This window comes from Chiloscyllium punctatum, chromosome 49 (assembly GCF_047496795.1).
Source record: "Chiloscyllium punctatum isolate Juve2018m chromosome 49, sChiPun1.3, whole genome shotgun sequence".
NCBI lineage: Eukaryota > Metazoa > Chordata > Chondrichthyes > Orectolobiformes > Hemiscylliidae > Chiloscyllium > Chiloscyllium punctatum.
Genome location: NC_092787.1, coordinates 37,251,967 through 37,274,375, shown reverse-complemented (window position 1 = coordinate 37,274,375; position 22,409 = coordinate 37,251,967). Strand labels below are relative to the sequence as shown.

General features: G+C 42.4%; 1 protein-coding gene across 15 annotated transcripts in view; it reads left to right on the top strand.

Annotated features, from left to right (window-relative positions):
- The window catches only part of exd3 (exonuclease 3'-5' domain containing 3), a 395,662-nt gene that overhangs the window by 358,645 nt on the left and 14,608 nt on the right, over positions 1–22,409 (top strand). For all 15 annotated transcript variants that reach the window (XM_072566231.1, XM_072566229.1, XM_072566225.1 and 12 more), the window contains one exon: positions 16,370–16,463. In XM_072566231.1, the coding sequence (XP_072422332.1) occupies positions 16,370–16,463 (94 nt within the window). The remainder of the gene's footprint in view (positions 1–16,369; positions 16,464–22,409) is intronic.

Here is a 22,409-nt window from a genome sequence, read left to right as displayed (position 1 = left end):
AGGTAACTGAGAAAACGATAGGTGGATGAAGGTGGGAGAGAAGGTGATAGGTCAGAGGGGCAGTGATGGACAGGTCCAGAGAGCAGTGCCGATTTGAAGGTTTGGGACTGGGATAATGTGGGAGGAGGGGAAATGAGGAAGCTGTTGACATCCACATTGAGCCCATGTGGTTGCAGGGTCCCAAGGCAGAATATGAGGCGTTTTTCCTCCAGGCATCGGGTGGTAAAGGTTTGGCGGTGGAGGAGGCCCAGGACCTGCATGTCCTTGATGGAGTGGGAGGGGGAGCTGAAGCATTCAGCCACGGGGCGGTGGGGTTGGTGGGTGCGGATGTCCCAGAGATGTTCTCTGAAACGATCCACCAGAAGGCGTCCTCTCTCCCCGATGTAGAGGAGACCACACCGGCTGCAATGGATGCAGTAGATGACATTGGGAGAGGTACAGGTAAGTTTCTGATGGATGTGGAAGGATCTCTTAGGGCCTTGGACGGAGGTGAGGGGCGTGGTGTGGGTGCAGAGTTTGCACATCCTGCGGTGGCAGGGGAACGTGCCAGGAGGGGGTGGGGTGGGGCGGGGGGGGGGGGGGGGTGGTGATGAGCGTTGATGGGTGTTGACCTGATGAGGAAGTCGCAGAGGGAATGGTCTCTCCAGAACACTGATAGGGCTGGGGAGTGAAATATATCTCTGGTGGTGGCAGAGGATGATACGACATATGCAGAGGTTGGTGCGCTGGAAGGTGAGGACCAGGGAGTTCTGTCCTTGTTGCTTCTCGGATGTTGTGCTTTCCTAGCAACACACTCTTGACTGTAAATGAAACAAAGGTGATGTAAGAAAAACCTTTCCATACAGGGAGCAGTTAGGTCATGGAATGTCACTGCTTGGAAGCGTGATGGAGGAGACAGGTCAACTAAGCCATTCAAGAGAGCATTGCCTGGTTATTTGTATCAAAGTGGTGTGCAGGGATATCAGAAGAAAAACAGGAGGTTAGCACAGTGTAGGAGAACCATTCCAGACACAATGGATCAAATGGCCTCATCTGTACCATAATGATCCTGTGATTCTATTCCCAGAGTCATCATAAAAGTTAGTTTTTTTTAGCAATTCACAAATTTTCATGACTTTCAGATCCATGTTGACAAAATGCATGGACAAGGTTTCTGTACTTAGCTAGAATGACTTTATCATAAGTCAATGGGGTCTAGCTATAAGTAAGCAATTATAACTATTGCTGTACATCTAATAAGGGTATCTAACTCCTTTTAGACTTTTAGACTCCCTTCCCACACACAAACAAGAACAAAAAAATGGATTCTGATGAAGTCTCCAAAGGTAACTGTTTTCTTCCCACAATTGCTATCAGACCTGTTGAGTTTCACTGGCAATTTCTGTTTTTGTTGCTGATCTTGAGAATTTGCAATTCTTTGTTTTTTACATTGAAAAAAATGAATGTTTTGTGTGGAAGGAAAGATTGGGAAGGCAAGTCAGTGGTTCCTGTACAGAGTTTGCTGAGATGATTCTTGTGCTGATCAGAACTCTGCTCCTAGTCTTTCTTCTCTGGATGCAGGAGGCCTAGGGACCGGTTCCTACATTTAAAGGTCTCTAACTTCTTATTTAGAAGTCATAGCTTACAACATCTGCTGAAGGAAAAATAAACTGGTTTTCTTCAGGCGTAAAGTTTGCTGCAAAGATCAAACTCAGCTGATGAGCTGGTGGAAATCTGAAGGCTTTTCACTGTCCTGATCATGGCGCCAAGTTATTTAGCTACCTAAGATCCAATTACATAGCTGTTTGCAGGCAGATAGTCTTTGTCATTGATAACTGGTCACTAGTCCACTGATCAATTAGCTTCTTGTTCCTAAATTAAAAATCACACAACACCAGGTTATTATCCAACAGGTTTAATTGGAAGCACTAGCTTTCGGAGCATCGCTCCTTCAGCAGGTGGTCACACAACCACCTGATGAAGGAGCACCGCTCAGAAAGCAAGTGCTTCCAATTAAATCTGTTGGATAATAATCCGGTGTTGTGCGATTTTTAACTTTGTACACCCGATTCCAACACCGACATCTCCAAATCATGACTACTTGTTACTGGCTGAATCTCCCTTTGTACAGCCCTTGGTTCCAGCTCATCTGCAAGCTATTGCAACTATGTAAATTGTGCTTTTTTACATTGCGTCCTTTCAAAACATGCAGCACTTGTGCAACAATCATTCATTTTACAACAGCTATTTTCTCATTTCAGTCCACAATTAAAAATACAGAAAACTTACAAGATAGTCTTTACAACTCAATAAATCACAAAAGTCTGTGAATTTTGCTGACAACAACCAAATTGTCCAAACATCTTCAGGACAATCCTGTACATAGTTCATGAGAAACGACTGCAGTGAGCTTGAATTTGAACTGTGAAAGAGACTATCAATATATGTCCTGATGTTGCACAGGGCTGTGTGGCAGCCCCTTAACTTTTAAAAATTTACCTAGCAGTGGCTATCCACCACATCACAGATCAACTACCCTGTATTACATACCCCTGTATGTAAGAGCCTCTTTAAAAAAATTAGGGGAGCAAATTTTAGCTGCAAAACTCAGCCCATAGTGCACTGTCCTGGCCCACCAGCTGGTTACCGTATTATCCCAGAATGTCGGGGCAACAGGGCTGAGCTCAAGGCTGAGACAACACCGGGCACGTGGGCCCACAGCTGGACGGAACACACCATCTGCACAACTTGCAACTAGTGTGGCTGGATAATCCAGCGTAACAGCCACTACGTCTGTATTCAATGTGAACTGACCATTGATGTGAATGCAAAATGTATGAGCAACTTGAGTATAAATGGAGATGTTGTGTAATGACTGATAGAGCTGGGTGTCTCACTGTAAATTGGATCACCATCTAAGTCCCATTGTTTGAGAGGAATTGTAAACCTGTGCTGATTGGAGTCCAACATTTGTGTGTTAACCTTTGACTGTAAGTGCTGACCCTTTGAACTCTTACCCTGTCATGAAATGCCAGGCCCCAGTAATGTTCCATTCACAGGGAACGACTGTGCAGCCCCATGTCCTGGGAAAGGAATCAGTTTCAAGTGTGGGTTGTGGTCTGCTCATAAGCATTTATTGTGAGTGAGGTTGATTGTGTGAGGTAACGCCTTGCAATAGAGCTGAGCCGTATCCTGCGATCTGTCCATCCAAATTGCACTTGCTGTTTTCAAACAGACTGCTGAGAAAGGGGCAGTGGACAAAAAATATAGCCTGTTGAGCCCAACCCTCTATCCTACACAAACAGAGAGATGAAAGAAGAGAGCCAACGTTTGTCATGAGTGAGAAAAAAACACCCTTTTCAGCTACACTCACAGGTCTACTAGTTAACTCTGTTTGCTGCTGTTTAACTGCCTTTCCCAGGCTAGCACCTGGGATGTGTCAAATGCCATTTCCACCACACCAATGATATATGTTATTTACATCCCTGTTTGAACTGCAACCTAACTGCTGGTTTCCACCTTTCATCCATTATTCATCAACCTGCTGAAATTTTAACATCGTTAGCAAAAACTATCCAGTCAGAGATCCCAGCGCGCTGTCAGCACCTTTTACCCCAGTGAAAGTTAGTATGTGAGAAATTGGATCCCAGTGAGAGTCAGTGTGTATCGAACATGTACTCCAGTGAGAATCTGTGTGTGTGGGACTGTACCCCAGTGAGTGTCTGTGTGTGTGGGACTGTACCCCAGTGAGTGTCTCTGTATGTGGGACTGTTCCCCAGTGAGGGTCAGTATGTGTGGAAGTACACCCCCATGATAGGCGGTGTATGTGTGGAATATATACCCCAGTGAGATTAGGATTATTTTCATTAGAAAGACAGAGGTTGAGGGTGGACCTGATTGAGGTCTACAAAATCATGAGAGGTATAATCAGGATGTATAGCAAGAAGCTTTTTCCCAGAGAGGGGGACTCAATTACTAGGGGTCATGAGTTCAAGGTGAGAGGGGAAAAGTTTAAGGGAGATATGCATGGAAAGTTCTTTGCGCAGAGGGTGGTGGGGGCCTGGAATGTGTTACCAGTGGAAGTGGTACAGGTGGCCGTGATAGCATCATTTAAGGTGTATCTGGACAGGGAACAGCGGGATATAAACCCTTAGAAAATAGGCAACAGGTTTGATAAAGGATCTGGATCAGCGGAGGCTTGGAGGGCTGATGGGACTGTTCCTGTGCTGTAATTTTCTTTGTTCTTTTGTTCTTTGAGAGTTATTGCTAGACCCGGTACCCCACTGAAAGTTTCTTTGTGTGGACCCCTTCCCCAATGACAGTCACTACATGTGGCACCTATACCCCAATGAGAATAACTGTCTGTGGAACTGCACCCCAGAGAGAGAGAGAGATAGAGACCCAGTGAGAGTCCATGCCTGTGGAACTTTAATCAAGTCGAATCATTGTCTGTGGAACCATACCTCAGTGAGAGTCAATGTATATGGTCTTTTACTTTGTATCTCAATCCAGATTTTATCTAACCGTGTGTGGAGGACAGTGGGAATGTTTTTGCTGGGGAGATGGGAGACTTCTGATTTCTTGTTTCTAATCTGACAAAATATAATGTTGATTGAGCTGAATATGCTTGTGTGTTATCCTGAACTCTGTGTCGAAACACTGTTTAGTCCTGTGTACTTTAAGAATCTTGGTGAGACTGATAACTTCAGGTTACATTTGCATTTTTAATAAGAACAGTCCTTTTACAAGGAAAAGGCATCTAGATTTAGGAAGGTTGCAGCTACTTTATTGGTTCTAACTTGGTGCCAGGTTTTGACTCCTCTGTATCCTGAAGGAACAACCTTTTTGGAGCCGTGATTTCCAAGCCTTTGCTTAAATGCCTCTGTACTGTATCATGGTAGCTAATTCCATATACACAACATTCTAAGCATAACTTATGAAAAGTACATACCCCAACCACCAGCCGGAACCTTGAACAAAGCTGATTACATCGATATGAGAGGGGAACTGCCTATGATTGATGGATAAATGGACTCTGAGTATAGCTGTAAAAAAAGAATTTAAGATTTAAACATTTAAAATGTTCAAGAACAACACATTCCATCGAAAAACAAAAGGTAATGATAAAGATTCATCCATGACTTGTAAAGCAAATTGGATATAGCATTAAATCAAAAGAATTAACGATGTAAGCAGTAGTACTAAATCAAAAGATCAGCAATGTTTTAGAAACCAGCAAAGTGCAACCAAAATGTTGGTAAGAGGAAAGGGGAGAAAAGTAGAATGACTGTGAACTAGCCAAGAATGTAGAAACAGTTTGTAAGAATGTTTACAAATATGTAGAAGGGAAGAGAGTAGCTAAAGTAAAGGTTGGTCCCTTAAATAGAGGACAGGAGAATAAGGAATGAGAAAAAAAAGCAATCAACAAATATTTTGTGTCTGTCTTCACAGTAGCAGAAAACCATTACATCCCACAAAAGGGTGGTAATCTAAGGGCTAATAAAAGTGAGAAAATTAAGGAAATTAATATCAAGTACTAGAGAAATTTGAGGCACCTATATGCAACAAATCCCTAGGACTGACTGTATCATAGGATTCAAAGAGATCACTGCAGAGAGAGAGGATGTGCTAGCTATGACTTTTCAAAGTTCCTGAGAATCTGGAACAATCATAACAAATTGGAAGCTGGCAAATGTAATAGTAAGAGGGATAATATGGGTATAGAAATCAGGAAGGTCTGTGATACAATTTTAATAAATAGCATAGAAAAAGAGGAGGTTCTGAGGGCCCAGCAGATTTAAAAGTAGACAAATCTCCAGGGCTGGATGAAATGTATCCCAGGTTGTTGAGTGAAGCGAGAGAGAAAACAGCAGGGATGTTTGCAAAGGTTTTCAATTCCTTTCTGGCCACAGAGAGGTACTGGAGAGCAGCCAATGTAGCACTGTTATTCAAGAAGGGAGCAAGGGATAAACCAAGAAACTACAGGCCAGTCAGTCTAACCTCCATGGTATGGAAACTATTGGAAGCAATTCTGAGAAACACAATTAATCTGTATTTGAGGAGGCAATGATAACTCAAGAACAGATGGAATGGTTTTGTTAAGGGAGGTTATGTCTGACCAACTTGATTGAATTTTTCAGAGATGACCGGGCATGTCGATCAGGGTAATGCTTTTGATATAGTTTACTTGAACTTTGTCAAGGCTTTTGATAAGATCCTGCCTGGGAGCCTATTAGCAAAAGTAAGGAAAAGCCCTTGCGATCCAAGGTAATTTGGCAAATTGGATCCACAATTGTCTGAGTGGCAGGAAGCAGAAGGTGTTGGTTGATGGGTGTTTTCCCGACTGGAAGTCCATGTCCAATGTGGTTGCAGAGGAGTCAGTATTGTGGCCCTTGCTGTTTGAGGTGTACGCAGATGATTTAGACTTGAATGTAGGAAGACAAACCAATAAGTTTGTGGATACAAAAATTGGTAGAGGATATAAATGGGCTGGTCGGTTAGGCTGATCAGTGGCAGTTCAATCCAGATAAATATGAGGTGATGGTCTTGAGCAGGACAAACACGGCAAGGATTCTATGATGAATGATAAGACCCTGGGAAACACTGAGAACCAGAATGGACCTCGGTGTGTATGTACATCAGTCCCTTAAGGTGTCAGGACAAGTGGATAAAATGGTTAAGAAGGTGTATGGGATACTTGCCTTTATTAGTCGAGGCATAGAGTTTAAGAGCAGGGATGTTATTGTATAGAATGAGCTGGAACTGTATAGAATATTGGTTAGTCCACAGCTGGCGTATTCTGTACTGTTCTGCATTCCACATTATGGGAAGAATGTGATTGCACTGGAGAGGGTGCAAAGGAGATTTACAGGATGTTGTCCGGACTCGAGAGTTTCAGTTACAAAGAGAGGTTGAACAGTCTGAGGTTATTTTCTTTGGAGCAGAGGAGATTGAGAGGGGACCTGATTGAGATATATAAAATTATGGGAGACATAGGTAGGGCAGACAGGAAATGTTTCAGGTCAGGTGTCCCTTCCTCAGAACGGACCCGAAGCGTTAACTCCGATTTCGCTTCACTGATGCTGCCAGACCTGCTGACCTTTCCCAGCAGCTTCTGTTTTAGTTTCTGATTTGCGGTTCTTTTGGTTTTTAGAATAGATATTCTGGAACTCACTGCAAGATGATAAGAGGCAGAAACCCTCATAATATTTAAGAAGCATTTAGATGTGCATTTGCAATGCCAAGGCATACAGAGTTATGGACCAAGTGCTTATAATCGTTGGTGATTGCTTTTGACTGATGCAGATGCGATGGGATGAAAAGCCTTTTCTGTGCTGTAGATCTCTGTGGTTCTATTCAGGAAAGAAGGGACAGCAAGCTATAGGTAAGCCAGACATAATAATGCTACCATCTATTTCTGAGGAAATGTTAGCAATTAGATTCAATTCCCTACAGTATGGAAACAGGCCATTTGGCCCAAGAAGTCCATACTGACCCTTCGAAGAGTAACCCACCCAGACCCGTTCCCCTATCCTATATTTACCCTTGACTAATGCATCTAATACTATGGGCAATTTAGCGTGACCAATTCACCTGACCTGCACACCTTTGGATTGTGGGAGGAAACTGGAGCTCCCGGAGGAAACACACGCAGACACGGGGAGAATGTGTAAACTCCATGCAGTCACCTGAGGCGGGAATCGGTCCCTGGTGCTGTGATACAGCAGTACTAAACACTGAGCCACCATGCCACCCCGAAAAATGCATTTAGAAAATTGCATATGATTTTAACAAGCCAGCACAAGTTTTTACAAAAATTAAATCCTGTTTGACAATTTTTTTTGGAGTATTCTTGAGGATGACACCAGTAGGATACAGAAAGAGGGACTAATAGATGTAGTGGGAGAGATTGTAATGATCCAGTGGTATTATCACCAAACTATTAATCCAGAGACCCAGGGAATGTTGTGGTGACCCAGTTCAAACCCTGTCATTGCAGATGATGAAACTTGAATTCAATAAAAATCTGGGATTAAGGATCTAATGATGACTGTGAAACAACTGTGAATTATTGGAAGAAGCCATCTGATTCACTAATGTCCTTTAGAGAGGGAAACTGTCATACCTACCTGGTCTGGCCTACATCTGACTCCAGGCCCACAGCTTTGTCATTGACTCTTAACTGCCCTCTGGATAATTAGGTCTGGACAATAAATGCTACTCTAGCCTGTGAAGGCCACATCCAGAATGAATGATAAAATGTAATACTGGATTTTCAAAAGGCATTTGAAAAGGTGCTATAAACTCTATTAGTGTAGATAGAAGATTGGTTGACAATAGAAAGTCTAGAAGAGGGACAAATGGGGTATTTTCAAATTGAGGCACTGGAAAAGCACAGCTGGTCAGACAGCATCCGAGAAGCAGGAGAGCCAACGTTTCAACTTCATCAGCTCTTCATCAGGCATGCTCGGAACATTGACTGCCCTGCTCCTCGGATGCTGCCTGACCGACTGTGCTTTTCCAGCACCACACGTTTTGACTCTGATCTCCAGCATCTACAGTCCTTACTTTTTCCTGTTTTCAAATTGGCAGGTTGTAACTAGCACTGCCAAGGTTAGTGTTGGGGCTCTAACTGTTTATGATATATATTAATGACTTGGATGAAGTGACAAAATAATGTATCAAACTTTGCTGACCATAGAAAGTTAGCCTGGAATGTTAGTTTTGAGAAGGACACAAAGGGTCTACAAAGAGATACAGACTGGGCAACAAGGTGGAATATAAAAGTATATCAGGGAGTATGGAAAATTATATTTTTTTAAAAGATACACAACTTGAAAATGTGGATATTCAGCACTTGTACAAAAACTCAAAAAGTTAGCATATGGCTGGGTAACGTCATCCATCTGCAGTTCACTGGCTGCAGCCAGTGTTTCATCCAAGCTGCTCATGTAGCTGTACGAAGAGCCTGTGACACTGTGCACAGCATTGATCCCTGGTTCCGGAAGTTGCTATCATGCAAGGATCTCAAAGGTCCGCACAGAAGAAAAAGATATAATGGGGACACTCATTAGAACCAGAGTGTTTCTTTGTCTTTTAGCTTTTGTAATGTACTTCTTTCAATGACTAGTTGAAGTTTTTCTGAGAGGAAACCTTCAAGACCATCAATAATACCCTTACTGGCATAAATTTCACTACAGAGGAGGAAAACAGCAACAAACTGCCATTCCTAGATGTCACAGTAGAGCAAACAGCCAATGGGGAACTTCAAACCAGCATCTACAGGAAAACAACACATACGGACCAAATGCTGACCTACAGAAGTGATCATCCCAACGCCCACAAACAGAGCTGCATTAGAACATGATTTCAACAAGCCACCACACACTGCAGCACAGAGGAACTACGCAGACTAGAGGAAAATCACCTATAAAGTGTATCCAAAAAGAATGGGTATCCAATGAACACAGTCCACCGATTTCTCAGCAACAAACCCAAACAAGCAGACAAAACACATCCAGAAACCCTCGTCACTTTCCCCTATATCAAAGATATGTCAGAAATAACTGCCACATTACTCAGTCCTCTTGGCATCATGGTAATCCACAAACCCACCAACACACTAAAACAGCAGCTAATGAACTTAAAAGACCCTGTACAGACAAGAAACAAAACAAATGTCATTTACAGAAAACCTTACAAGAACTGAAACAATCACTAAATTGGACAAACAGGCAGAAAACTAGCCACCAGGATATATGAACATCAACTCGTCAAAAAAAGACATGACCCTCTCTCATTACTATCCTTACATACAGATGAGGAAGGTTACCACTTTGACTGGGACAACACATCCATCCTAGGACAAGCCAAACAAAGACAGGCATGAGAATTCCTAGAAGCTTGGCATTCCAACCAGAACTCTATCAACAAACACATCAATTTGGACCCCATCTACCACCCTGTGAGAAAAAGAATAGGAAATGACATCACCAACCCAAGGAAGACTATTAATAGAAAGCGGGACTTAACACCAGTGCTTCACCGGAGGCTCACTGAAGAGGTTACCTAGTATGGTGACGAAACGTCTGAAAACGAAGCTTCCAGCTCAGCAAGCAATCCTACTTTTTGTCATTTACATAAATGATTTGGATGCGAGCATAAATGGTACAGTTAGTAAGTTTGCAGATGATACCAAAATTGGAGGTGTAGTGGACAGCGAAGAGGGTTACCTCAGATTACAACAGGATCTGGACCAGATGGGCCAATGGGCTGAGAAGTGGCAGATGGAGTTTAGTTCAGATAAATGCTAGGTGCTGCATTTTGGGAAAGCAAATCTTAGCAGGACTTATACACTTAATGATAAGGTTCTAGGGAGTGTTGCTGAACAAAGAGACCTTGGAGTGCAGGTTCATAGCTCCTTGAAAGTGGAGACGCAGATAGATAGGATAGTGAAGAAGGCATTTGATATGCTTTCCTTTATTGGTCAGAGTATTGAGTACAGGAGTTGGGAGGTCATGTTGCGGCTGTACAGGACATTGGTTAGGCCACTGTTGGAATATTGCGTGCAATTCTGGTCTCCTTCCTATCGCAAAGTTGTGAAATTTGAAAGGGTTCAGAAAAGATTTACAAGGATGTTGCCAGGGTTGGATGATTTGAGCTATAGGGAGAGGCTGAACAGGTTGGAGCTGTTTTCCCTGGAGCATCGGAGGCTGAGTGGCTACCTTAGAGATTTACAAAATTATGAGAGGCATGGATAGGGTAAATAGGCAAAGTCTTTTCCCTGGGTTCGGGGAGTCCAGAACTAAAGGGCATAGGTTTAGGGTGAGAGGAGCAAGATATAAAAGAGATCTACGGGGCAACGTTTTCACACATAGGGTGGTACGTGTATGGAATGAGCTGCCAGAGGAAGTGGTGGAGGCAGGTACAATTGCAACATTTAAGAGGCATTTGGATGGGTATATGAATAGGAAGGGTTTGGAGGGATATGGGTCAGGTGCTGGCAGGTGGGACTAGATTGGGTTGGGATATCTGGTCGACATGGACAGGTTGGACCAAAGGGTCTGTTTCCATGCTGTACATCTCTATGACTCTACATCCAGAACCTCAAGCTGAGGTATAGACCTTCTCTAAACTCGCTAAGTAAGTGATTTGCTGTTCTTCCAGCCTGCGCTGAGCCTCACTGGAGCACCACAGCAGGCCCAAGACAGAAACGTTAGACAGGGAACACGGTGGTTTGTTGAAGTGGCAGGCAACTGGTAACTCAGGGTCATTTTGTGGATAGACTTGTTGGTGTTCTGCAAGCAATCACCCTGTCTGCATTCTGTCTCCCCTGTGTCAAAGTGAATACTGTAGTCTAAGTTGAATGAAGTGTAAGTAAATTGTTGCTTCACCTGGAGGGTGTATAGTCATACAGTCATAGAGATGTACAGCATGGCTGGATCCTTGGATAGTGAAGAGAGAGGAAGTAAACAGGTAGGTGTTATATCTTTTGCAATGGTATCAGGAGGTCTTAGGAATGGAGGAGGAGTTGTCCAGGCTGACTTGGAGAGAATAGTTCCTGTGGAATGCTGACAATAAAAGAGGAATTTTATATGATTCTGAAGATGTAAATAGTGGTTTATGATCCTTTGGACGTGCATGATGGTGGGGTGGGAAGTGAGGACCAGAGGGGCACCTCCAAAGTTGTGGGAGGGGAGAGAAGAGGTGGGCACAGAAGTCCGGGAAGTGGGTTGGACTGACAGGGAGTTCTCAGTTGAGAAAAAAGGTGAGCATTTCTGAGGCTTCTCTGTGGAAGGTAGTATCTCAAAACACATACAACTGGAAAATGCTATAGAATTTTTAAAGTGGACCAGACCAAATCCTCCTCAAACTAGTTTGAATATAGTCTAGAACCTAACTTTTTCTTTTTTAAAGGTAAACATGAGATGTTATGTTCCAGGTGCAATTCAATTGGTCAAACTACCAATTTAAAGCAAAATGTTCATCCACTATAGTTAAAATACAGCAAAAGAAAGAAGTAATTGGAATAATGTATTGGAATGCTCAACAGAATAATAGATGTAATAACTGTTACTAATTAACTGTTCCAATATAATAACAGTCCATAAACATGCCCGTTGCAAAAGGCAAATTCATAAAACCAGATTGACTCACATGCAACTGCAGTAACAGGAAGAGCATGCCCAGCTTTTGGCTGTAACCGAGAGAGGGACAGCAACTGCTTAAAGCTAAAACTAAAAGTCCTAGTTCTGTGAGAGCTTGACCATATCCATTCAAGCTGCTTGTATTGTTCCACCTTTTTCTTCAAAAAAATCCCAAGGTCTCACAAGCTCGTGGCCCTGGTAGACTGCTTCCACCACGACCTTAAAACCTGTCCCAAAAGAACAAGGACGAAATTCACCTCTTGAAGTCACAGTATCATTGCAAAAGGAAGCAGGGTGTGAAGATGTATAGTCCAGGAGTGTGGGAATCAGTGGGTTTGTAGTATATAATACTGTCCAGCCTGTCTCCAGAAATGAAAACAGAAATGTTATGGAAGTGGAGGGAGGATTTGGACCAGGTAAAGGTGAGAGCAGGGTGGAAATTGGAAGTGAGATTGATCAACTTTGCCAATTCTGGACAAGAGAGGATCCGAATCTGTGTTAAACTGCAACCTGACCAGTCAGAGGCTTCTTGCTATGCTGAACTCTCCTGAACCTACATCAAATAGTGCTACTTTGCCTGGACTCAATGTCCCCAAAACTCAACATTGAAGCTAATATACAGATTGGGTTTTTTTTTCTCATTTCCAGTTTATAGTCCAAAAAAGATGTGGTCTTAGACTTATATAGTCATACAGCATATATATCTGGTCTAAGTCGTCCATGCTGACCAAATTAACCAAACTAAACTAGTCCCATTTGCCTGCATTTGGCACACATCCCTGTAAACATTTCCCATTCATGTACCTGTACAAATGTCGTTTAAATGTTGTAAATGTACCTGCATCGACCACTTCTTCTGGCAGTTCATTCCACATATAAATCACCCTCTGTGTAAAAATGTTGCCCCTCAGGTCCCTTTTAAATTTTTCTTCTCTCACCTAAAAAATATGATTAGATTAGATTCCCTACAGTATGGAAACAGGCCCTTTTGCCCAACACGTCCACACCGACCCTCCGAAGACTAACCCACTTAGACCCATTCCCTTACCTTGTACTTATCCTTGACTAATGCACCTAACACTATTGGCAATTGAATATGGCCAGTTCACCTGACCTGCACATCTTTGGATTGTGGGAGGAAACTGGAGCACCCGGGAAAAACCCACGCAGAAACGGGGAGAATGCGCAAGCTTCAAACAGACAGTCGCCTAAGGTGAGAATCGAACCCGGGTCTCTGGTGCTGTGAGGCAGCAGTGCTAACCACTGAGCCACCATGTAGCCCTTAATATATTTCCAAGTTTGGATCGTGAGTGGCTTGGAGGGGAACTTATATGAATAGAATCCCTACAGTGTGGAAACAGGCCCTTTGGCCCAACAAGTCCACACAGACCATCTGAAGAGTAACCTACCCAGACCCATTCCCTTACCTCATCATCCTATATTTATACCTGACTAGTGCACCTAACCTACACATCCCTGAATACTATGGGCATTCTAGTTTGAACTCCCCCATCCTAGGGAAAAGACCTTTGCTATTCATCTCATCTATGCTCCTCAGGATTTTATAAACATCGCTAAGGTCACCCCTCAACCTCCTATGCTCCAGTCAAAAAAGGTCCAGCCTTTCCAATCTCTCCTTATAAGTAAAACCCTCCAGTCTGGGTAACATGCTGTGAAACTTTCCTGAACTGTCTCTAATTTAATAATGCCTTTCCTATAATATAACACAGTAGTCCGAAAGTGGCCTCACCAACATCTTGTACGATCTCAACATGATGTCCCAACTCCTATACTCAGCAGTGAAGGCAAGCATGCTAAACACCTTCTTAACCAACCTGTCTACCTATCAAAGAATTATGTACCTGAACCCCTGTGGTCTCTCTGTAGATAACACTATCCAGGGCCCTACCATTAACTGAGTAAGTGCTGCCCTTGTTCGTTACATCTGACATTTATCCAAATTAAACTTCATCTGCCAGTCCTCAGTCCTTTCTATAATAAAGGTATTCTGCAAGTCTCCCCCAAGTGATATAGAGGGGATGTGGGAGAGTAATTATGTAAACTCCTTGTATCAGTATTTGCACCAACCTGAGATTGCTCACCAACACACAGTTAGAATTTAAGAAGCATGTACATTTAAGCTGATAAACAGAGATATTAACCACAAAGTAGTGATTGGATCGTGAGAGAGGGAAAGAGAAACATTGACTTGTGTTTATATGGAGATAGTGAGGGCTGCAGATGCTGGAAGGTCAGGGTGAAGCTCAAAAAAGCACAGCAGGTCAAGCAACATCAGAAGACCAGGACAGTCGACATTTTGGGCAGGATCCTTCATCAGGACTGGAGAGGGGTAAGGGGACTGAGAAAGAAAGAGGGAGGGTGATGGGGCTGGGGGAAAGGTAGTTGAGATGGTGATCCCACGTACCTTTCCCCAGCCTCCTTGCATTTATATGGCATTCTTCACAACTTAACGATGTCCCAAACTTCTTTATAGTCATTGAAGTACTTCTGCAGTGTTGGCTTTACCTAATGTAGGAAACATAGCCTGAATATCAAATGGGTTACAAATGCACTTATCAAATTCCTGATAGATATTTGAAAGAATATGCATGAATTATGCTCAGGACTGAAAATGTAGTAATTTGTGAAAAAAAGATTGAAAAGATAAAGCAGAGAACTTGATGCTTCCAAGGATCTTTTAAATCTCTCATGTTTCTCTCCACTATGCCTTGGCAACATCGTTTGAAAACATGTCACATTTTCTGGACAACCCCAACCCTACCTTACCATCATCTTCCCTGATCCTTTCAATGTCTCTAATTTCTTAAATTGCTTACCTGACAGTTAATGTTGAATGACTAGGTACATCCTCCAAGCAAAACTTAGAAAGGCTAAAACCATTGCCTGTGGTTCTGCTACAAAGCTGGTTTACTGTTGGAGGTGAAATCAGACCATTCATAACTTTGTTGTCATATTTGACTCAAGATGTATACTCCAGAGCAACATGCTGGCCAAGATGAGCCCTTTCCATCTTCCTAAGTGTTCCTGACTCCATCTCTACCTCAGTTTATTATGTTTTGCTTGGTGCTGCCTTCCAGGAGATTGGATGTTGGGGCAGGGTTTTTCCAGGAGTCATTGTTTTGAGTTGGGGAAAGGAAGCAGGGAATTGACAAGTGGCTGGGAATATTGCATGGTTCCCAATAAACAGATGACACATGCTGACTCCATAGTACCACCTACATAGGGAGTGACAGCACCACCCTTCAACAAGCTTTGGCCAAGTCTTTCCCAATTCCATGAATGGACAAACGGCTGAGTTAAATTTCTGAGTTTGGTAGTTGGAGCTGAGAGCTGTTGGAATCAAAAACGTATTGCTGGTAACTGCTCATCTCTTAATTTCAATGGTTGACTGGCCTTGACCAGCCTGCTCTGAATACTGGTAACCAATGTTCTGAAAACACAGGTATGTACTGTACCATTAAGAGAGAGAGGAAGCTAGCAAGGACTGACTGAAAGAGTGTGCTGGACAACTTAAAAATGTAACAATTGGTTGAAACAAATAAATGGAATTGTGATGCCATGGAACAAAAACAAATTCAAATTTGGCCAATCAGTTTAAATTATGCCTCAGATACCAAATTCCAATCGAATTTGAATTTTACTGTTTGGGATAACATCAAACTAATGAAATGATCCAACGTTCTGGGGTATAAAAGTGGACATTTTGAACAGTTGTTGGTGCACTTTGCAGTTCTCACCAAGTCCAGCCTGCTAGTTGAATATCTCTCTGACAGGTACCTGTCCATAAGAAAAGTTGTGCAGCAGAAGACCAAAGAAAACACAACCCAAGAAAATACAGAGGAAAATCTACAGAGGAAAATGACAAGGCTGATAGGTTTTGAAACGTGGTTAATTTTTTTGTAATTCTTAATCGGGATTTTTTACTGGACCAGTATTGTAGAGTGGGAGGTAGAAGATAGGCTTAAGAGAAAGGAGTTGTAGATAGTTGTTTTTTTAATGTTCTCTGTTGGACTTAAAGAATAAAATTGTTAATTTTTACTTTAAATAGTGAGCTCTGGGATAGTTCTTTGCCTTTTGAAATTTAACAGATTATGGTGTGAGGTGAGCTTCTCTGTGTGTAGGGTTTACGTTAGCAGAGGAGTTTACACAGTGTCATAACATCAACAGGAGGGTCTCATCGCGTCTGAATCCAAGTAACCACATATGTCATTCTCTGTTACCAGGTGTGTAATGGGGCTGAATACCTGAAGCTTCCAGTGGAAGAGATGCGACAAGCCATGCAGTCAAAAGCTGGCTCAGGAAGAGCAGAGTGTACAGGTAACTGATCATAAGAAGGTGGTATCCAATGATGTTTCCTAAGGTGGAGAGGGTGGGGGATCTGACATGAGTTTCCCAGAGTTTGGGTCCGGAAGACAGATTGTGATGAGGTCTGACTCTGACGGGATTTGAGTGTTGCTTGGACGTTTGGTGCAAATATTTATATCTATTTTTAGTCTCCAGAAGCAGTTGGGTGCTCAAGGCATTAATTAGCTGAGCAGAGTGTTTGGTGGGTTTGTAACATTTTATGGTGTAAATACAGGCAGGCATTTAAATTGGTATAGGAAGAAATAAATGTTGCACCAAATTTATTTCTTTACTGGCTTTATCTACTTGGTATAACTACAGACACCAATTCAGTCGTATTTCCAAACTTAAAACCTATTAGTTAAATAAAACACGACAAAGATGGCCAGATCGGTGATGTGTCACAGATGTAGCATATTGTGGCAGATGGATACCAGTACAATCAACAGCAACCACGTCTGTACTCAGCGTCTATAGCTTGAGGAACTTCTGCTGTGTGTTAGTGAGCTAGAGTTTGAGGTTTGGACACTGCAAGTTCTAGGGAGAGGCAAAGTTGAACACTTTGTTCCAGAAGGCAGTCATAGTCCTTAGACTCAGAATTTCAGATTGTTCCATGGTCAGAGACAGGAATGTTTGACAGTGAATGAGGCAGGTATGAGGATCTAGAAAGCAGTGGAGGAGGAGCCCCGGCTTTTGCAATTGTCCAAAAAATTAAACATTCATAGAATCCCTAAGAGTGTGGAAGCAGGCCATTCGGCTCATCAAGTCCACACCGAACCTCCTACCCAGACCGACTCTCTCTACACTATCTCTGTAACCCTGTATATCCCATGGCTGATCCACCTAGTCTGCACATCCCTTGATACTATGGGCAATTTAGTATGGCCAATCCATTCAACCTGCAACATCTTTGGACTGTTTAAGAAAACTGAAGCACCCAGAGGAAACTCATGCAGACACAGGGAGAATGTGCAAACATCACACAGGGAGTTGCCCAAGGATGGAATCAAACCCGAATCCCAGGTGCTGTGAGGTGGCAATGTTAACCACTGAGTCTCTTGTAGTGTGAGCAGGGACTGCAGGAACAATGAGTAAAATGACAACAGCACAGTGATACAGGAACCACTTAAGAAGTAAAAAGGAATGTAACTATGGACAGGATAGATACTTAGGATAGATGCTGTTCTCTGTGGTTGAAAGCAGGGGTCCTGAACACACTGTTGTCTGCCTGTTTGCCAGGGTCAAAGACATCGCTTTCAATAGGACCTTTCACTGGGAGGGGAGAATTCAGCTGTTGTGGTTCACATGGTAACAGTGACATCGACCAGACCAGGAAAGAGGCCATGCTGAGGGAGTATGAACACTCAAATTGAAAAGCAGTACCACAAAGATAATATTGTCTGGGTCAATAAAACCAAAATACCCCGAATGCCGGAATTCTGAAACATACACAGAGAATGGTGGTAAAAGTCAGCAGATCTTGTAATATCTGAGGAGAGGGAAACAGAGGAAACATTTTAACTCCTCTTCAGAGTAGTCTCTGGAGTATGATGTGAGCCGTGAGCAAATTGATATGGACGCAATAAGATCCAGGTGTTAAATGATAGAACGGTAGAGGCAGAACATTTTAGAAGTACTTAGATATACACTTGCAATACCAAGTTACATAGAGCTATTGAACAAGTGCTGGAAAATAGTATTAAAATAGTTAGGTAGTTGTGTTGACTGGTGTCAATTCCGTGGGCTGAAGGACCCTTTTTCTATGCTGTTTCCCTCTGTCACTCTTTGTCTCAGTGATAGGTGTTTCAAATCATGGGGCATTAACACCAGTATCAGGGAGAAAGAGAGAGCTGCATTGTTGGGAAGGCCTTCATGAAACCAAAATGAGATAGTAAGAGACAGAGTGTATAAGCATATGAGTGTGTCAGCAAATACAAATAGAATTGGGAAAGTGGTAAAAAGACAGAATTAAAGGATCTTTATCTGATTGCTGGCAGCATTCATGACGAGATTATAAATTGATAGCATAAGTAGAAAAGGGTGAATACGATATGAGAGCCAATACAGGAGTAGTGCCAGAAGATTGGAGGATTACAAAAGTTGTTCTCTTGTTTAAGAAGGGGAGTCGGGACAATCCCTGGTAATTATAGACCAGTGAGCCTTACTTCAGTTGTGGGTAAGGTGTTGGAAAAGGTTATAAGAGATAGAATTTATAATCATCTGGAAAGGAATAACTTGATTAGGGATAGTCAATACTGTTTTGTGAAGGATAGTTCGTGCCTAACTAACCTTATTGAGTTCTTCAAGAAGGTGACAAAACAGATGGATGAAGGTAAAGCAGTTGATGTGGTGTATATGGACTTCAGTAAGGCCTTTGATAAGGTTCCACACAGTGGACTATTGCACAAAATACAGAGTTTCAGGATTGAAGGTGATTGGATCAGACATTGCCTAACTGAAAGAAGACAGAGGATGGTGATTGATGGGAAATGTTCATCCTGGAGCTCAGTTACCAGTGGTGTGCCGCAAGGATCTGATTTGGGGCCACTGCTGTTTGTGTGGAAAACAATTGCCCTCATGGATCATTTTGTATCTTACCCCTTTCACTTAAACTTATGCCCTCTAGTTTTAGACTCCCATACCATGGGGAAAAGCTGTCAGCTATCTATCTTATATAGATTTTATCAACCTCTATAACGTTATCCCTCAGTCTTTACACTCCAGGGAAACAAAGTTCCATCTTATCTAGTTTCTCCTTATAACTCAAACCTTCCAGCCCATGTAGCATCCCAGTAAATCTTTTCTGCACTATTTCAAGTTTAATAATATATTTTCTGTAGTAGGCTGATGAGAGCTGCACATGGTACTCCAAATGTGGCCTTTTTCAACTGCAACAAGATATCCCAACTCCTACACTCAGTGCTCTGACCAATGAAAGCAAGTATGCTGAAATCCTTCTTCACCACCACATCTACCTGTGACTACTTTCAAGGAGTTGGATCTCTTTATTCTAGAATACTCTGCAGGACCGTACCATTGACTGTGTAAGTTCTGCCCTGATTTGACCTACCAAAACCTTGCATTAACTAAATTAAACTCCATCGGCCATTCCTCAGCCCACTGGCCCAGTTGATAAAGATCTCGCTGTATTCCCAAATTTCAAAGAATGATCACCGGAACCCCTAAGTTTCTCTGTTCTACATCACTATCCAGGGCCCAACCATTAATTGTATAAGTCATGCCCATGTTTGTTTTACCAAAATGCAATGCTTCACATTTATCCAAATTAAACTCCATCTGTCATTCCTCATTGACTCAATTTTTGATCAAGTTCTCTTTGTAATTTTAGATAACCTTCCTCACTGGCTACCACACCACAATCTTGGTGTAATTTGCAAATTTACTAACCATACCTCCTAAATTCTGCTCCAAATCATTTACAGGCAATTCTGCTATAATGCGTGTTTCTTCAGTGTGAATTGGCTATAACACGATTGAAGAATATAGACCATGATTTATATAAGGCAAATCTTCCTTACCTGTATTGGCTATAATGCGATTCTGGTCCCATTGGTTTAAATGGTGCTGCTATTGCGTGATTTTCTTATAACATGGGATTGCACAGGAATGGAACAATTGTGTTATACCAGACTGTATATAAGTGATGAATAAAAGTGGACATAGCACCGATCTCTGTGGCACGTTGCTGGTTGCTAGTCTCCCGTTTGAAACATCTACTGTACTACCCTTGTCTACTTTCTTGGTCACCCCTTCAAAAAACTCAAAGAAATTTGTGAGACTTGATTTCCCATGCACAAAACCATGCTCACTATCCAAAATGAGTCCTTGCCTCTCCAAATGCATGTACATCCTATGTCTCAGAATCCCCTCTAACAACTTAACCCACTCGCCAGTCTGTAGTTCCCTGGCATTTCACTGCAGCCTTTCTTAAATAATGGTACAACATTAGCCACCCTCCGATCTTTGGGCACTTCACCCGTGGCTGTCAGTGATACAAATATCTCCCCTAGGGGTCCTGCAATTTTCTCCCTAGCCTCCCATAAAGTCCTGGGATACACTTCATCAGGTCCCTTAATGCATTTTAAGACTTGCAGCACCTCCTCTTCTGTAATGTGGATTCTCTTTAAGACATCACTATTTATTTCCCCAGAATCCCTTGCACCATGCCTTTCTCAACAGTAAATAGTGATGAGAAATATTCATTTAGGATATCACGTATCTCTTGTGGCTCCATACATAGCTGACCTTGTTAATCTTTAAGAGGTCCTATTCCCTATCTAGTTACTCTTTTGCCCTTAATGTACTTGCAGAATCCCTTTGGATTCTCCTTCACCTTATCTGCTGTCCTGATTTCTCTCTTAAGTGTACTCCGACATCCTCTATACTTCTCAAAGAATTCCCTTGATCCCAGCTGCCTATACATTTATATGCCTCCTCCTTTTTCTTGACCAGGACCTCAGTAACTCTAGTCATCCAGGTTCCCTACTCCTGTCAGCATAACCCTTTACTCTAACAGGAACATCATATCCCTGAGCCCTCATTAATTCACTTTTGAAAGCTTCCACTTTCCAGACATCCCTTTATTTGGAGCCTCCCCCAATCAATGTTTGAAAGTTCCTGTCTAAAACCATCCAAATTAGCCTTGCCCCAATTTCGAAAATTAATTTGTGGATCAGACCTATTCTTTTCCATAGCTATTTCAAAACTAATTGAATTATGATTACTGTCCCAAAGTGCTCCTCCACTAACACATCTGTTGCTTGCCCTACCTTATTTCCCAAAAGAAGGTCATGTTTTGCCCCTTTTCTAATAGAACCATTTATATACTGCATGAGAAATGCTTTCGGAACACATACCCTTCAATTTGGGGCCCAATCTCTTCACCTATTAATACGGGACACAATCCCATCCCCTATTAACACTGGGCTCCATCCCATCCCATCCCCTATTAATCCTGGCACCATCCTATTTCCTATTAATACTGGGCGCCATCCCATCCCCTATTATGCTGGGCCCCATTCCAACCCCTAATAATACTGGGCCCCATTCCATCCTCTAATAATACTGGGCCCCATCCCATTCCCTATTAAAACTGGGTGCCATCCTATCTCCCTTAGCTCTATGGCAGTCCCAATCCATGTTAGGAAAGTTAAAGTCCCATTACAGTATTAAGAGGATGGGACTGGTACAGTATGAATGGGTGATGAAATCAGATACAGTATTAGAGAAGGAGAGCAAGGACAGCATGAATAGTGGATGAGATCATATATAATATAAATAGGGGGTGAGATCAGGTACAGTTTTATGGGGTGAGAGCAAGTATGGTATTAATGGAGGTTGACATTGGGTACAGAATTAAGAGTATGAGATTAAATAGAGTATGAATAGGGGATGAGATCAGGGGGTGTATTAGTAGGGGTGTGAATTGCACTCAGTATTAATAGGGGATGAGATTGGGCCCAGTATTAATAGGAGATGAGATTGGGACCAATATTAACAGATGAGATGAAATTGGGCTCAGTATTAATAGGAGAGAGATGGTGCTCAGTCTTAATAGGAGATGGGATTGGGTACAGTAACAAGAAATTATCTTGTCTGTGAAAATCAAGGTGTGGAAACAGTTTGTTAACAAAGAGCAAAGGGTAGGTGGGGCCTGGACAAGAAGGATTGGTTGCACCTAAACCTGAGGGGGACCAATATCCTGGCAGGGAGGTTGCTACTGTACTTAGGAGGGTATAGACTAGTGTAATGGGTTACGGGGTGGGGTGGTGGGAATGGAATCAGTGCATTAGGTCAGCAAGTAAAATAACTGAGCAGGAGTCAGACACTAAGGCCAGTTGAACGAAGAGGAAGAACAGACGAGGTCACATTACTGAACGTGGAAAGGCTGGCAGTCTG